Source organism: Leucoraja erinacea, chromosome 20, assembly GCF_028641065.1.
Source record: "Leucoraja erinacea ecotype New England chromosome 20, Leri_hhj_1, whole genome shotgun sequence".
Taxonomy (NCBI): Eukaryota; Metazoa; Chordata; class Chondrichthyes; order Rajiformes; family Rajidae; genus Leucoraja; species Leucoraja erinaceus.
In genome coordinates, this window is record NC_073396.1 from 29,537,989 (window position 1) to 29,557,211 (window position 19,223).

At 42.9% G+C, this 19,223-nt stretch overlaps 1 protein-coding gene across 3 annotated transcripts in view; it reads left to right on the forward strand.

The window, feature by feature from the left end:
* The window catches only part of LOC129707020 (activating transcription factor 7-interacting protein 1-like), a 91,065-nt gene that overhangs the window by 62,281 nt on the left and 9,561 nt on the right, over nt 1-19,223 (forward strand). For all 3 annotated transcript variants that reach the window (XM_055651748.1, XM_055651746.1, XM_055651747.1), the window contains exons 8-9: nt 14,045-14,130; nt 16,863-16,947. In XM_055651748.1, the coding sequence (XP_055507723.1) occupies nt 14,045-14,130; nt 16,863-16,947 (171 nt within the window). The remainder of the gene's footprint in view (nt 1-14,044; nt 14,131-16,862; nt 16,948-19,223) is intronic.

Genomic DNA, 19,223 nt, shown 5'->3' on the forward strand with positions numbered 1-19,223 from the left:
CAGGAGATACTGAACAAAGATACACAAAATTAAGAATATGCAGTTCTTAATTTTTAATGTTTCTGTAAAGTACTAGATAAACTGGCAAAAATCTTGCACTTTGTTAAAGAACAGATAGAGTTAAGACAAAACAAATAGCAAAATTAAATATTGGTAAAAATCCAATACTCCTTATAGACTAAAAAATGTTTTTGATACAGATAATGTTTGACTCGGTCGCTGAAGGAGTAAGATACGTTTTTGTCCCAAACATTATGGAGGGCACTGTACATCATCCAGAATAAATGCTGATCATATTACATTTGTACAATTTAAGTTAGAATGGCTGCCCACTGTTCCAAATTCATTAAAAGAGTTTATTGACAAATATGATAGTCTTGTCTGACCTGAAACGCCACCTTATCCGTGTTCTCCAGATAGGTTGCCTGTCCCGCTGAGTTACTTGTGCACTGTGTCCTTGTCCCACTCGTAATATTTAAAATGAGTGCTGCCACTGCAGCAGCCGGAGGGTAATTATCACGCGTTAAATGTTCATCCAGCAAAATTGGTAGCAGTAATTTCTGAACTCCTCATAATATTTTACTCAAGGTAAGAGAAGAAATACAGTAGTTTGCTGGATATATTCACATTTGATTTAATGATGCCACTATAATTTATTGTTGAGAAGACAGATTGCTGGAGTAGCTAAGCGGGTCAGACAGCATCTCAGGAGAACACAGATAGGTGACATTTCAGGTTGGAAACCTTCTACATAATTATGTACTTGTTTTTACATAATTTAATGTTATTGGACAATAGCCATGGCTTCCTTTTGTCATGGTACTGTTTCTATTCTATCTAAGCTGTAATCTATATTACTAAAAATCTGATCTTGACCACTTCCAGTTGTTCTGTATATTATTTTAGAAAAAACGCTGCCACTTACGGCTGTGATTTTTGGCTATCTTACTCAGAGTCCCCCTCCGCTGTGCAGGACAAGAGGATTTTTCCCATTGATGACACATAAAAGAGTTATTAGTGTTTTAAAAAAAATGAGATTCTCTCTCCTGAAGACCATGCCCCTTTCGGAGGGACTATAAAACATGGAAGTGTTGAGTGCCTCAGCCAGTGTCTACAAGATGGGGGTGCGAGAGGGTCACGTCTCTCAGTCTGAGCTGGGAGTGACACTGAACACATGTCTACTAAACTGAGTGGTTTTACTGACCTGTCAGTACCCTTAATGTAGTTTGGAAATGCTAAAGCTGTGTTGCCTTTGGTTTGGAAATGCTAAAGCTGTGTTGCCTTTGGTTTGGAAATGCTAAAGTAACCTTGCCTAATTAAAGTTACCTTGCCTAATTAAAGTTGCCTTGCCTAATTAAAGTTGCCTTGCCTAATTAAAGTTGCCTTGCCTAATTAAAGTTGCCTTGCCTAATTAAAGTTGCCCCTTGCCTAATTAAAGTTGCCTTGCCTAATTAAAGTTCCCTTGCCTACTATATAATTAAAAGTCTAATCTTGACCACTTCCTGTTTGCGATTTATATTGATTTTAGAAAAAAAATTGGCCATCTTACTCGGAGTCCCCCTCCGCTCATTAGGTGCCGAGGATTATTCCGGTGGGAGGGGCGAGGGACTATAAAACCCAGAAGTGTGCGAGTGGCTCGGTCTCTGCAAGATGGAGGAGGGAGAGGTCACGACTCGCTGTCTTTAGTGGCCTTGCACCCTGCTTGAAGTAGTAAGAAACTGCACTTGAATTTGATGGCCTTGCACCCTGCTTGAAATGGAATTTCAAGGAATAGCCGTGAGTCAACTGCCAGCCCACCAGCCGTGAGTGAGTGAGCTGCCTGCACAACAGGCTTGAGTGACTGAGCTGCCAGTCCAAGAATCCATTCGTCCCACAATGTCCATACTAGCCCTCTGGAAACCAGTTCAGCCCACAGCTCCCATACTAGAGCTCCAGAAAGCCCCCTCGCACTGGCCACCAATATTGGAATTGTTGGAGAGGAGGAATATTGCATTGGGGGACCAGCCCTCCCATGTGATGCTGGGACCCAACGGGTCCCACTTAGTCTAGTACATTATGTACTTTTCAGCATTATTGATTTATTTACCATTTCTTTTTATATTGACCATGTCATTTAATTATATTGTCCTTGGGGGACACTGAAGCCTCCTTGTCCAATGTTTTTTGGGCTGTAGGAAATACTGAATGATCAGTTCCCACAACAGAGTCAAACATAGAATGATATATATGGAGCACCGCTATTATTTCAGAATTATTCCACCAAATTTAGAGTTTAGAGATACAGCATAAAACAGACGCTTCAGCCCACCAAGTCAATGATGACCATCCATCACCCGTACACCAATTCAACATTATTCCACATTCACATGCTACACATTAGGGGGTATTTACAGAAGCCAATTAATCTACAAACCTGCACATCTTTGGAATGTGGGAAGAAACTCAAGCGCCTGGACAAAACCCACATGGTCACAGGGAGAACGTGCAAACTCTACATAGACAGCACCTGAGCTCATGATTGAACCTGGGTCTCTGGAGCAGTCTGGCAGCAGATCTACTGCTGTGCCACTGTGCACTAAAATTGTATAATTTGCAGTTTACAGTTGACAATATGCAGAATGTGCCAAAATTCAATTCTTAAGAGTCCATTGAAAATTGGGAACCGTTATGAACCACCTCCTCTTTACTGAAATAAAATATTAATGCTGAACCATTTCTTTGAACATGTGGAACAAAATCATTGATAACTATATAAATCAACTAGACTATGTGGGGCTCGTTGGGTCCCAGCATCACACGGGGGGGCTCCAACGCAATATTCCACCTCTCCACCAATTCCAATATTGGTGGCCAATGGGGATGGGGGGGGTTCTGGTGCGCTCGTATGGGTGTTGTGGGCTGAAGGGACTGGTTTCCAGAGGGCTAGTATGGACATTGTGGGCCGAATGGATTCCTGGGCCGACGGCTCAGTCACTCAAGCCTGTTATGCTGACAGCTCACTCACGGCTGGTGAGCTGGCAGTTGACGCACGGCTATTCCTTAAAATTCCATTTCAAGCAGGGTTTAAGGCCACCAAATTCAAGTGCAGTTTCTTACCACTTCAAGCAGGGTGCAAGGCCACTAAAGACAGCGGGTCGTGACCTCTCCCTCCTCCATCTTGCAGAGAATGAGCCATGCCCACACTTCTGGGTTTTATAGTCCCTCCCACCAGAAGGGGCGTGGCCTTCATGGTGTGATTGCCAGGAGAGAGAATCTCAACATTTTTTAAACACTAATAACTTTTATTTTTCATCGATGGGAAAAATCCTCAGCACATGATGAGCGGAGGGGGGCTCTGAATAAGATGGCCAAAAATCACAGCCGTACGTGGTAGCGTTTTTTCTAAAATCAATATAAAGCGCAAAGAGGAAGTGGTCAAGTTTAGACTTTTAATTATATATAAGGCAAGGCAACTTTAATTAGGCAACACAGCTTTAGCATTTCCAAACCACAGGCAACAACACAGCTTTAGCATTTCCAAACCACAAGCAACACAGCTTTAGCATTCCCAAACTATATTTTCAAACCACATTAAGGGCACTGACAGGTCAGTAAAACCACTCACAGTTTAGTAGACGTGTTCAGTGTTATTCACAGCTCGGACTAAGAGACATGACCCTCTCGCTCTGCCATCTTGCAGAGCCTGACTGAGGCACTTAACGCTTCCAGGTTTTATAGTCTTTCCTGAAGGGGCATGGCCTTCAGGAGAGAGAATCTCAACATTTTTTAAACATTAATACCTCTTATTTTTCATCGATGGGAAAAATCCTTTTGTCCTGCGCAGCGAAGTGGGAGCGTTTTTTCTAAAATCAATATACAGAACAACAGGAAGTGGTTAAGATCAGGCTTTTAGTAATATAGATTTTCAAGCAACATTGAATAGAAAACTTAAATTACTTTGCATGGAATAACAGGCATAGAAATATAGAAAACTAGACCAAGTGCAGACCCGTTGGGTCTGTTTCCCCAACGGGTGGTTACGGGGAAGGGGGGGGCGGCGGCATGCGGTGTCACACACACTAACTATTATATTATTCATTTGCTCCTTTTACCCCATAACCGCCCTATCCACTGACGCATAGCACCCAACTCGCAGGCGTGTGTAGAGAGGGAGGGAGGGGGGTGAGGGTGGAGGAGGATGGGTGAGAGATGGGAGGAGAGAGAGTGTGGGGGAGAGAGAGAGGGGGGGAATGGAAGGGGGAGAGACAGAGCAAAATGCAATCGTGTGTCACGTTCAGAATGTTCTGGAAATGAAGCGTCCGCGTCTCATGCATAAAAGCTGTCGGCAGCTCTATGGAATTCAGGGGCAGAGCCTGCCGCGTCACACACACAGCAGCTCCGATCTAAGCAAATTTATTTTTTTTAAACTGCCTTTGAAATTGAAAGCTAATGTTAAGAATTAGTGATGTTAAGTAGGAAATAATTAAATTCATTTCAATGAAAAACAATGGAATCAACAACCTGGCAGGCTGGGGGAGCGGGGCCAGGAGGCAGGTGGGGGGGCGGGGGGCAGGGGGCAGTTGGGCCAGGTGCAAAGGCATTGTGAGGTCAGCAGCTGGGCCCCCTTAATATTTTTTTTAAATGGCAGTTTGGTTATAAATTTTAGTAAATATCTCGGGAAATAATTGACCAAATCGATATTGGATTTTTGAAATCATAAGGAAAATTTCTACCTGCCTTCTCCCCACATCCCTTGATTCCACTTGCCTTGAGAACTCTTATCTAACTCTTTTTTAAATTAATCCAGTCAATTGACCTCAAATTCACAACTTTGGGTGAAAAAGTTTTTCCTCACCTCAGTTTTAAATGTCCTCCCCAGGGCTCGAAATTAGCCGTTGCCTGGGTGCCAATGACTACCCAAAGTGCCGCCGGGCAACCTAAACGCCAAGTCATTTTGCCTGGCTTGGCACTGCAGATACTAGTTTATACTGAAGACAGACACAAAAACTGGAGTAACTCAGCGGGTCAGGCAGCATCTCTGGAGAAAAGGAACGTGACGTTTCGTGTTGGCGACAGCCACGGCTGTAGTGCCGGGCAAAGATACCAGGTGCGGGGTGACGAAGGGTCGGAGCGAATGATGGAATCGCACAGCAGCATCTGCGACAGCGGCTCCACCTCCTCCTCCTCCTGCACCCCGCCTGCCCTGATAGCAGATGCTGCTTGCAAATCCGCTAACAGCGATAACCGCTTTCAAAACATACCCTCTCGCACGCCAAGGGAGGGAGGGGGAGGCCTCCTTCCGCCATCTGAAGCAGCTGCACCAAAGCTTTGAACTACACCGCTCGGCCTCGCACCTTGCTGTTGACTGGCGGAGGAGGGGAGGCGGTGGCGAGGAGATCCCAACTGCCTCCCCCTTTGGTGGCGGCACTTGGCGATGGATAGGGACTGCCAAGGAAGCGGGGCAATGTTGTCGGAGGAACGCTGACCTTCCTCCCCACCTTGCCTCTCCCTTCCTCTTGTACGCCCCCCTCTTATCCCGAGACCCCTCCACTCCATCCTGCACCGATCCCCATTCCCGCCCCTATTCAGTGCTCACTGACATCCTCTGTGCTCCCCTCCCCATCTACCCCCACTCCCCCCAATCTATTCATTCTGCACTGATCTTCCTATCCACCTCGCATTGATTCTCCTGCCACTCCCCATCCATCCTACACTGGTCCCCCAATTCATCTTGTACTGACCCCCTCTTCCCATCCATCCTGCACTGCTCCCCCTCCATTCATCCTGTACTGATCCCCCCCCATCCATCCCCTTCTGATCCCCCTATTCATCATGTACTGATCTCCCATCCATCCTGTACTGAACCCCCTATCCATCCTGTACTGATCCACCCCATCCGTCCTGTACTGATCTCCCATCCATCCTGAACTGACTCGCCCTCCATTTATCATTCATCCTGTACTGACCCCCTCATTCATCCTGTACTGATCCCCTCATTCATCCTGTACTGATCCCCTCATTCATCCTGTACTGATCCCCTCATTCATCCTGTACTGATCCCCTCATACTGTTCCCCTCATCATCCTGTACTGATCCCCTCATTCATCCTGTACTGATCCCCTCATTCATCCTGTACTGATCCCCTCATTCATCCTGTACTGATCCCCTCATCATCCTGTACTGATCCCCTCATTCATCCTGTACTGATCCCCTCATTCATCCTGTACTGATCCCCTCATTCATCCTGTACTGATCCCCTCATTCATCCTGTACTGATCCATCCTGTACTGATCCCCTCATTCATCCTGTACTGATCCCCTCATTCATCCTGTACTGATCCCCTCATTCATCCTGTACTGATCCCCTCATTCATCCTGTACTGATCCCCCATTCATTCACTCCCCTCGTACTGACTGATCCCCCATTCATCCTGTATCCCCTCGTTCCCCCACTGTACTGATCCCCATCATTCACTGATCCCCTAGTCATCATCCTGCACAGACCCCCCTCCGATCCACACTGTACTGACCCCTCCCCCCCCCCTCATCCTGCACAGACCCTCCGATCCTGTACTGAACCCCCCCCCCCCATTCATCCCTGTACTGAACCCCCCCCCCCCCCCCCCCCCCCCCCCCACATCTGTCATATACTGATCCCCCCCCCATCCAAAAAGAATGGCGGGGAACAGTCTGAAGAAGGGTCTCGACCCAAAACGTTGCCTATTTCCTTCGTCCATAGATGCTGCCTCACTCGCTGTTTCTCCAGCATTTTTGTCTACCCCCATTCATCCTGTACTGATCCTCCCCCCCCCCCATTCAACGCCAATGACATCCCCCGTGCTCTCCCCTCACCGTATAACCATATAACAATTACAGCACGGAAACAGGCCATCTCGACCCTTGTAGTCCGTGCCGAACACATCATCTCCCCTAGTCCCATATACCTGCGCTCAGACCATAACCCTCCATTCCCTTCCCATCCATATAACTATCCAATTTATTTTTAAATGATAAAAACGAACCTGCCTCCACCACCTTCACTGGAAGCTCATTCCACACAGCTACCACTCTCTGAGTAAAGAAGTTCCCCCTCATGTTACCCCTAAACTTCAGTCCCTTAATTCTCATGTCATGTCCCCTTGTTTGAATCTTCCCTACTCTCAGTGGGAAAAGCTTTTCCACGTCAACTCTGTCTATCCCTCTCATCATTTTAAAAACCTCTATCAAGTCCCCCCTTAACCTTCTGCGCTCCAAAGAATAAAGCCCTAACTTGTTCAACCTTTCTCTGTAACTTAGTTGCTGAAACCCAGGCAACATTCTAGTAAATCTCTTCTGTACTGTCTCTATTTTGTTGACATCCTTCCTATAATTAGGCGACCAAAATTGTACACCATACTCCAGAATTGGCCTCACCAATGCCTTGTACAATTTTAACATTACATCCCAACTTCTATACTCAATGCTCTGATTTATAAAGGCCAGCACACCAAAAGCTTTCTTTACCACCCTATCTACATGAGATTCCACTTTCAGGGAACTGTGCACAGTTATTCCCAGATCCCTCTGTTCACCAACATTCTTCAATTCCCTACCATTTAGCATGTACGTCCTATTTTGATTTGTCCTGCCAAGATGTAGCACCTCACACTTATCAGCATTAAACTCCATCTGCCATCTTTCAGCCCACTCTTCCAACTGGCATAAATCTCTCTGTAGACTTTGAAACTCTACTTCATTACCCGCAACCCTACCTATCTTAGTATCATCTGCATACTTCCTAATCCAATTTACCACACCATCATCCAGATCATTGATGTACATGACAAACAACAGTGGACCCAACACAGATCCCTGTGGCACCCCACTCGTCACTGGCCTCCAACCTGACAAACAACCATCCACCATTACTCTCTGGCATCTCCCATTCAGCCACTGTTCAATCCATCTTGCTACTCCACCATTAATACCCAACCATTGCACCTTCTTAACCAACCTTCCATGAGGAACCTTGTCAAAGGCCTTACTGAAGTCCATATACACAACATCCACTGCTTTACCCTCATCAATTTCCCGAGTAACATCTTCAAAAAAATTCAAGAAGATTAGTTAAACATGACCTTCCAGGCACAAATCCATGTTGACTGTTCCTAATCAGACCCTGTTTATCCAGATGCTTATATATATTATCTCTAAGTATTCTTTCCATTAATTTGCCCACCACTGACGTCAAACTAACAGGTCTATAATTGCTAGGTTTACTCTTAGACCCCTTTTTAAACAATGGAACAACATGCGCAGTACGCCAATCCTCCGGCACTATTCCCGTTTCTAATGACATTTGAAATATTTCTGCCATAGCCCCGGCTATTTCTACACTAACTTCCCTCAATGTCCTAGGGAATATCCTGTCCGGACCTGGAGACTTATCCACTTTTATATTTCTCAAAAGTGTCAGTACTTCCTCTTCTTTGATCCTCATAGTTCCCATAGCTACTCTACTTGTTTCCCTTACCTCACATAATTCAATATCCTTCTCCTTGGTGAATACCGAAGAAAAGAAACTGTTCAATATCTCCCCCATCTCTTTTGGCTCTGCAGATAGTTGTCCACTCTGACTCTCTAATGGACCAATTTTATCCCTCGTTATCCTTTTGCTATTAATATAGCGGTAGAAACCCTTCGGATTTACTTTTACCTTACTTGCCAAAGCAACCTCATATCTTCTTTTAGCTTTTCTAATTTCTTTCTTAAGATTCTTTTTACATTCTTTATACTCCTCAAGCACCTCATTTACTCCATGCTGCCTATAATTATTGTAGATCTCCCTCTTTTTCCGAACCAAGTGTCCAATTTCCCTTGAAAGCCATGGCTCTTTTCAATTTTTACGATTTCCTTTCAACCGAACAGGGACATAAAGATTCTGGACTCTTAAAATTTCACCTTTAAATGTACTCCATTTCTCTTCCACATCTTTCCCATAAAACAAACTGTCCCAATTTACTCCTTTTAAATCCTTTCGCATCTCCTCAAAGTTAGCCTTTCTCCAATCAAAAATCTCAACCCTAGGTCCAGTTTTGTCCCTCTCCATAATTATATTGAAACTAATGGTATTGTGATCACTGGACCCGAACTGTTCCCCAACGCATACCTCTGCCACCTGACCCATCTCATTTCCTAACAGGAGGTCCAGTACCGCCCCTTCTCTAGTAGGTACTTCTATGTATTGTTGCAAAAAACTATCCTGCACACATTTTACAAACTCCAACCCATCCAGCCCATTTACAGAATGTGTTTCCCAGTCTATGTGTGGAAAATTGAAATCTCCCACAATCACTACCTTGTGCTTACTACTAATATCTGCAATCTCCTTACATATTTGCTCTTCCAATTCTCGCTCCCAATTTGGCGGTCTATAATACACCCCTATAAGTGTTGCTACCCCTTTCCCATTTCTCAGTTCCACCCAAATAGCCTCCCTAGACGAGCCCTCTAATCTATCCTGCCAAAGCACTGCTGTAATATCTTCCCTGATAAGCAATGCAACACCTCCACCTCTTGCCCCTCCAATTCTATTACACCTGAAGCAACGAAATCCTGGAATATTTAGTTTCCAATCACAGCCCTCCTGCAACCATGTTTCACTGATCACCACAACATCATACTTCCAGGTGTCAATCCAGGCTCTAAGTTCATCCACTTTTCTTACAATGCTCCTAGCATTAAAATATACACATTTAAGAAACCCACCCTCTCTTATTCTCTGATTATTTTCTTTTTCTTCTCTCTCCCCCACATTTTGGGTCAGAGTGCTACCATTCTCTGCCCCCTGCTTCACACACTGACTGCTAGCTTTCCCCATTTGAGTCCCTCCCCCCAACCCTACTAGTTTAAAGTCTCCCCAGTAGCCTTTGCAAATCTCCCCGCCAGGATATTGGTCCCCCTTGAGTTCAAGTGCAACCCGTCCTTTCTGTACAGGTCACACCTTCCCCAAAAGAGGTCCCAATGATCCAGAAACTTGAATCCACACCCACTGCACCAGTCCCTCATCCACGCATTTATCCTCCACCTCACTCCATTCCTACTCTCACTGTCGCGTGACACAGGCAGTAATCCTGAGATTGTTACCTTTCCAGTTCTTCTCCTTAACTCTCTACCCAACTCCCTAAATTCTTCTTTCAGGACCTCTTCTCTTTTTTTTACCTATATCGTTGGTACCTACATGCACCACAACCTCAGGCTCCTCTCCCTCCAATTTCAGGATTTCTTGGACACGTTCAGACACATCCCTGACCCTGGCACCAGGGAGGCAAACTATCATCCGGGACTCCTGTCTGCGTCCACAGAATCGCCTATCCGACCCCCTGACTATAGAGTCCCCTATTACAATTGCCCTCCCCTTCTGAGCAACCGGACCGGTCTTTGTGCCAGAGACCCGGCCGCTGTTGCTGCCCCCAGGTAGGCTGTCTCCCCCACCCTTACTCAAGCACGAGTACTTATTTTCCAGGTGTACAGCCACCGGGGCACTCACCAGTCCCTGCCTCTGCCCGTTGCCCTTCCTAACTGTGAACCAGTTTTCTGTCTCCCGTGGTCTTGGAGTGACCACCTCCCTGTAACTCCTTTCTATGACCTCCTCGCTCTCCCTGAGCAGACAGAGGTCATCGAGTTGCTGTTCCAGGTTCCTGACACGGTCCCTTAGGAGCCCCATCTCGACACACCTTGCGCAGATGTGGACGTCTGGAGGGCACTCTGACTCCATGACCTCCCACATCTGACATCCAGAACAGTAAACTGCCCTGGCCTTCATTGTCCCCCTTATACAAATACAATAAAGCCTTACAATTACAATACAAATACAATACAAGCCAATCAGCTGCTTCTGCTGGTCCTCTTCCACCAATCAGAGGCTTCCACCAGAATCAGAATCCTTCTCTGGAATTGAGATGGAACGTTGCAGATTTGGGTAACTCACAGCTCCAGGTAACTCCTCCTCGCACCAACGGCTCCCCGGGCCTCTGTAGAAAGCAAGCCCCGCGCTGTTTTTATACTCACAGCTCCAGGTAACTCCACCTCGCACCAACGGCTCCCCGGGCCTCTCACAATTTTACATACTCCATCACACACGTACTAATGCACCTGCCTCAATCCATCCATTCCGCACCGATTGCCTTCTCAACTCCCACCCCCGCCATCTATCCACCCCGCACTGATTCACACAACCCCCCTCCCTGACCCTATTGTGCAGGAAATGTCTTCAGAGCAAACATTGACTATGTTTGATAACAGAATGCAATCAAATGTGTTTTAATTCCCAATGTTATTATTTGTTTTAGTCCATAAAGATGGATTAATTAAATTGTGAACACGTGAAACATTAAAACCGCAGTGTTCGATTGTCACTGCTACCGTTGACACGTTATTACAAAATTCATTTTAGAAGCATAGAAAATAGGTGCAAGAGTAGGCCATTCGGCCCTTCGAGCCTGCACCGCCATTCAATATGATCATGGCTGATCATCCAACTCAGTATGGGATACTGAGTTGGATGATCAGCCATGATCATATTGAATGGCGGTGCAGGCTAGAAGGGCCGAATGGCCTACTCCTGCACCTAATTTCTATGTATCCTGTACCTGCCTTCTCTCTATACCCCCTGATCCCTTTAGCCACAAGGGCCACATCTAACTCCCTCTTAAATATAGCCAATGAACTGGCCTCAAATACCTTCTGTGGCAGAGAATTCAACATATTCACCACTCTGTGTGAAAAATGTTTTTCTCATCTCGGTCCTAAAAGACTTCCCCCTTATCCTTAAACTGTGACCCCTTGTTCTGGATTTCCCCAACATCGGGAACAATCTTCCTGCACCTAGCCTGTCCAACCCCTTAATAATTTTGTACATTTCTATAAGATCCCCCCTCAATCTTCTAAATTCTAGCGAGTACAAGCTGAGTCTATCCAGTCTTTCTTCATATGAAAGTCCTGACCTCCTAGGAATCAGTCTGGTGAACCTTCTCTGCACTCCCTCTATGGCAAGAATGTCAATTTTATGTTGAAAATAATTTTAACGGCAAATCAATGTTCTTAATATGTTGTATCAGTACTTTAGTTATTTAATGAGCAACACTCACAACTATACGTTGGATTTATCCAGGTTTTACTTCTACAGTCAGTCATATACATCACAAATTTGGTCAGGAGATGTTTCAGTTGAAATTTTAACGTTAATTCTGAAGTCGGAATGATGGAAACCGTGTTTATCAATAATTTTTTTTTAAATCTGGTGCGTACAAACTGGGTATCTTCATGGCTGTTCACAACACGTACATCTAATCAGAATGTCCTGTAATGTGGCGTTTTGACACCTTTAAAAAATATTACCAAAAGAACATTTGCTGCAGTTATGTCCTTTGTCAATCTCTTGTCAGTTAGTGTAATGTTTAACCTGTCAGATGGGTATAGTCAGTTTTAACAGCTATTATCATAAAATGCCTTTAGAAATTTCCATGCAACCAGTACATTTTGTTATGGATAAATTAAGTGGGAAGCGAGAGTGTTTCTGTGTCAATAGCAATAACGACCCATGCTATGGCCATGTCATGGTCATTTTCGGTCCTTCACAGAAAACATGCTTGCATCAATCTGTGGTGTGCATGATTAAGCATATATGTTACCATGGTCCAGGATTTATTGACACAGGCTGATCATACGCTGAATAATCCAACCACATTTGTGTTTGGAAGTGGAAGAGCTAATATAATTTGCATTAATTGCAAAGTGTAAAAATAGTTGAGATACTGGATTATAATTTTGCTGCATTTCATTGTGGTATATATCATGTCTTGATTGGTGAATATGTTTAGTTTGTGACTTTATTTGAAGCAGAAATAATATGTGAATGCATCATTGAACATAATTCCGACTGGTAACTACGCACTTCGTCCGAGAACATTATTACACGCGTCATGCAAACCATCTTAAATGACCACCTAGACTGTCATTTGGCAATCTAAAAAAGCTGCCTAGGTTGTCCGGCTGGCAACAGGGAAAAAAAGTTAAGTGAGAGCCCTGCGTCCCCTTTATTCTTAGACTGTGGCCCCTGGTTCTGGACTTCTCCCCGACATTGGGAATATTTTTCCTGCATTTAGCTTGTCCAGTCCTTTTATAATTTTATATGTCTCTATAAGATTCCCTCTCATCCTTCTAAATTCTAGTGAATACAAGCCCAGTTTTTCCTCATATGACAGTCCTGCCAAGCCAGGGATTAACCTCATGAACCTATGCTGCGTTGTCTCAATAGCAAGGATGTGCTTCCTCAAATTAGGATTCCAAAACTGCACACAATACTTCAGATGTGGTCTCACCAGGGCCCTGTGCAACTGCAAAAGAAGCTCTTTACTCCTATACTCAAATCATCTCGATAGGAAGGCCAACATGCCATTAGCTCTCTTCATTTCCTGTGCTGTTTACTTTCAGTGATTGGAACACCCAGGTCTCGTTGCATTTCCCTTTTACCTAATCTGACATTCAACAAATAATTGAAATAAAGTATGATATTGCTTGTTTTTCCCCCCACAAAGAGATTCAGGATAATTTAGATGACACAGAGAACAAACCGCCTTAAAAAAAATTACCGTGGGTCTATATGAGTGTGTGCAACATATTGTTTGTTGAAATTATGTAAAGACAAGCTAAAATAAAATTGATCATACATTGCATTGTTGATGAGAAGTTAAGAATACTGGAGTAGTAAAATGTTTGAAATGTCAGTAGAAGTCATTGTGATCAAAATAACTAAATTGCATCAAGGAGCATTCTGTTGTGGCACTTTAACACACAATGCCACGATATACAATGCACTAGTTTAAACTTATTTCTACATGGTGAAACCATAATGTATAAAAATGGCCTTTATTAAAATCTGACAATGTGCACTTTAACCACATGTGATTTTTTTTCTAATACAATTCTCAAATTGTGGAGTACAGTGGCAAATAAATAAATGAAGGGTCTTTGTCCCAAACATTATGGAGGGCACTGTGTTGACTTCTGTTTCTATGTTGGCATAGGTGTGGCTTCAAAAACCGTACAATGGTATATGGTGTCTCCAAACACACAAATTTGGCAATCTGATAGCAACCACCAACAAATGCAGGTAGGTCAATATTGCCTCTTATTGTTGAACGCTTTGGTTTAATTAAGTTTCTGAATAAATACCACTACATTTCTGAAAAAAGTTGCTAGTTAGTAACAATATATTTCAGTACAGATGCTCCTTGACTTACGATGCATCGACTTACGATATTTCGACTTTACGATGGTGCAAAAGCGATACGCATTCAGTAGAAACTGTACTTCGAATTTTGATCTTTTTCCAGGCTCGCGATATGCAGTACGATACTCTCTCGTGATGCTGGGCAACGGCAGCGAGCCGCAGCTCCCAGTCAGCCACGCGATCATGCATGTAAACAACCGATACTCTACAGTGTACTGTGTTGCCAGCATTTTTTGGATACAGTGTTTTGTGTTTTTATATCCCATCTTGTCATCATAACACCCATCTGTCTCCTGCTTCTGGTGAGAAGAAGAGGAAGGCAATTACTCTTGAGATAAAACTCAAGATAATAGCCCAGCATGAAGGTGGCTAGCCAGTAAGTTAGGACTTTTGCAATTGACTATCTCCTCCATCTTAAAGGATAAGAAGCGAATCAGTGATGCAGTGAAATCGCCAGCATCTGTTAAATCCACGATCATAATGAAAAAAATGGGCCGCTTGATGATATGGCGAGATTACTTGTCACGTGGATGGAAGACCAGATACAGAAGCGCATAGCTTAGCCGACTGACGATCCAAGCTAAGGCTAGAAATCTTTTCAATACGCTGAAAGAACGTGCCGTTGATCCTACGGATACGCAAGTATTTACAGCCAGCATCTCTGGATAACTGCCGGTGAGTTCCTCCAGCATCTGCAGTTCTTTCTTATACATTCAATGTCGATGAAATGGACTTGTTCAGGAAGTGTATGCCGGAGCATACATACAGTCAACAAGACTCCAAGACAATTCCAGATTTAAGGCATCCAAAGACTGTTTAAAGCAACTTTTGGGTGGAAATGTTACAGGGTTCAAATTAAAGCCTTTACTAATCTACCACTCGGAAAACCCTAGAGCATTGAAGAATGTGAGCAAGCATACGCTTTCCGTTTATTATCGCCATAACAAGAAAGCCTGGATGACATTAACATTGTTTGAAGACTGGTTTCCAAACTGTTTTATTCTGCAGGCAAGAGAATGTGGACAAAACAACACCCCATTCAAAATTCTTCTGATCTTGGATAATGCTTCAGGCCATCCACAACATATCGTCGACATGCATTCCGATGTAAAGGTTGTATATTAGCCGCCGAACACAACCGCACTCATTCAACCAATGGACTAAGGTGCAACAGCTGCGTTCAAAGCCTACTGTGTACACCAAACGTTGATGCTTCAACAACAGGTTGTTGAAGCATCTGAATTTGGCCAAACACTCAGAGTTTTGGAAAGGCTAATGCTATCTAAATGCTATCCGGAACATTGCTGCAGCATGGGAAGAAGTCACACAACAATGCAGGAACGGCGTTTGGAGGAAAGTTATGAAGACATATGTGAACACATTCAAAGGCTTTAACAAAGATTTAACAAAGATTCTGCTTTGATGACATAGTAAGTACCAAGATATTAGTGCTTGGGAAACAGCTGAATTGGACATTGATGAAGAAGATATTCATGAGCTTGTCGACATTGAGGCTGAAGAATTTTCCAATGAGGAGCTGATCGAACTGGAGGAAGAAAGAAGTAAAGAAGCTGAGCCAGAGGAAGAAGAAGTTATACCCGAGGCATTGAAAACGTTCACAACAAAGAAACTGGCGGAGGCGTTTGCTATTATCAGCAGTGCGTACGGATGGTGGAAGAAATGGACGTCAATTATGAGAGATTCGCAAAAACTGACAGGCAGATACAGGATGCTCTTGCCTGCAATAGCGAAATATATAATGAAAAGAAACAAAGTAAAAACTTGATATTCCTGAAGAACACTATGCCCGCTAAACAATCACCAAGTGTCGATGCTCCAGTGCCTTCTCCCACTATTCTCGAGCCTTATCAGAAGAGAGAATGTTTGGTAGGTTAGGTGTATTAATGAATTTTCGACACAATATTTTCGATTTACGATGAGTTTATGAGAACGTAACCCCATCGTATGTTGGGGAGCACCTGTATACATTCTGTAAATTACATAACAAATTAAAACAGACTACTAGCATAAGAAACACATTTAGTTGGTAGACACATTATAGGTACAAAAATCATATTTAACCAAAATATAGTTGGTACTTAGTTTTAAATAGTTATCTAAATTGAAGTGTTATTTTAATGTGTAACTGAAATTGTTTTGTTTGCAGTGATAAATGTAACTATCTTTGCAAAATAATGGTATAGCTAATAATTGGATATCAAACTGCATCATATTCTAAAGCAAAATAAACTAGACATGCTGGAAGAAAAGTAAGAACAGAAAATAATGGAAATGTTGTGCAGGTCTGGCAATAACAGTGGAGAGGGAGACGATTAATGTTTCAGGTTGATGACCTACCTTCAAAACCATTCAGTTTATTCAATCAATGAAACCCTTTCATGTGAGCTTGAAACTAATCACATCTCTAATTAAATTGCACCTGTGGGATCACCCGAGATATTATGCATTGATCCACAGTGCCACACAGCCATAAACATTGGAAAATACATTGTTTATTTATAATAATATCAGTAAAACATGCATTAAATGTCAGGATGCATTGCACTGTTGCCTTTTATTTAACACAGTTCATAATTATGTTTTGCTTCCAGGAGAGTATTCTGACAAGTAATAAAATGATAATTGACCTTACAAAAGGTGATGAATGGTGCCTTAACAATCAAAGTAGGAAAGAAGGTACTGCTAGCTTTTTTTATTATCCAAAGCAATAACTGAAAATTACTTTTATATTTGGGGAACCTTGTCTTTTAATCCTGGTGTATTTTAATATGAAGAATGTGAATGTTAATTGCAATATTGGGAACATCAAGACACATTCTGGATCACAAATCATTACATACTATGTATAATACACTCATATTACCATATCTGAGTTACTGTGTGGAGATATGGGGTAACGCCTACAAAACCAACTTTCAGCCGTTATACACGTTACAAAAAACAGCAATAAGAATTATCAATAACGTTGGATATCTTGAACATACAAATTTATTATTCTTAAAGTCACATACTGAAGTTCACCGATCTGGTTAAATTTAAGACTCCACAAATCATGTACAAAGCAAGAAATAATTTACTTCCAGGAAATAAACAAAATCTGTTTATGGAAAGACAGGCTGGGTATAATTTGAGAGAGAAACTTAATTTTTAAAAACTCAATGTCAGAACAACTCCTAAAGGTATGTGCATAGCAATCTGTGGGGTGAATTTGTGGAATGGTTTGGAACGGGAGATAAAATTTAGCACAAACAAAATTCAGTTTAAAAAGATGTACAAAAACACTTTTTTAAAAGGATATTGGGATGAGGATATGTGATTTTGAGTGGGATATTTGTTATACTAATTGTATTGGGAAGGGTGATTATAGGATGATGGGTTGTATATATGACTAAAAGATATTGTATAGTATAGGGTTTTTATTTTATTTATTTTTTCTCTCTTTTGTATGGCTTTGTAAATATTTGATTAGTGTATAAATGTAAATAATTTGGTGTACATATGGAAATAGGTGTTTATAGCTGCTAAATTTGTATAAGATAATTAAGCAGTTGAATAAGGGGTGGGAATTAATAAGCTTTGATTCTTCCTGCTCTTTTTCAGACACATATGATTTCATTTATTTATAAATATTGTTTATGACACTTTGTAAATATTCTTGTTTTTTTTGTATGCTGTTTCACACTTGCTTTTTATTCTTTTCTGTTCGAAATAAAGACAAATAAATAAATAAATGTTCTTATGATAAGCACATACACTAGTGATATATATGTCATATACGAGATATAGCTTGCAGTGTATCAACAAGTATTGATTCAAACAGTATGCTAAGTTTGAGGACAGATGTCTACCAATGTATATTGCCTAAGATACACACAAAAAGCTAGAGTAACTCAGCGGGTTAGACAGCATCTCTTGAGAAAAGGAACAGGTAACGTTTCAGGTCGAGAACCTTCGGACAGGTGTTGCACCACAGCATAGCCATTAACAAAATATTACACAGATAAAGAAGCATAATGTGCCTGGAATAATTCCCATTAACCTCTTTGGACTCGTCTATCAGAGATATTCCCTCTGTTCTATCCATCCCTTTCCCCATCTTCATTGCTGCTGAAAACTACCTTGTTTTTCTTGCCATTTGACTTCTGACATTTCATAATAGACCATAAACATTAACTGAAGGTAGACAAAAATGCTGGAGAAACGAAGTGGGTGAGGCAGCATCTATGGAGCGAAGGAATAGGTGATGTTTCGGGTCTCGATTTTCCAGCATCTGCAGTTCTTTCTTAAACATAAACATTAACTGTATCTCTTCCACAGATGCTACCTGGCCTGCTGAGTATTTCAGCATTTTCTGTTTTTATAACAATGCACAAGCAAGCCATTAAACCTACCATGTGCTGATCCCCCTCCCCACCCCAATATTGGGAGTGCAACTTTATAATAGCTAGAGCGATTTATATTTGGGATAGAATGAAAAGGGCATATATCAGCTTTAAGAGGTACCAGACCATGTGGGACCCGTTGGGGCCCCGTTCCCCCAACACAATATTCCACCACTCACCTGTTTCCCCCAACAGAACCTGTTCCCCAACGCAATATTCCACCACTTGCCCACAGCCCCAACTGCGCAGGCGCAGCTCATTTCCCCTCATCCCCCAGCACTCCCTCCCCGTCCTCTTCACCCTCCCTCTTCTTTCCGGTCTCCTTCGACCCTCACTTCTCCCTCCCTCTCCTTTCTCCTACCCTCAGTCACTTCCTCCCTCCCTCTCCCCCTCCTCTACATCTATCTCCCTGCTCCCCCACTCCTCACCTCTCCCCCATCTCACTCCCCCCCACTGAACATAATGTTTAAATAGCATTTCTCCTTCCCCCTCCCCCCTCTCCTTTCCCCTACTCTCTGCCGGCAATCAATCGTCCCCACGTGGGGGGGGGGGGGGGGGGGGGGGCGGCAG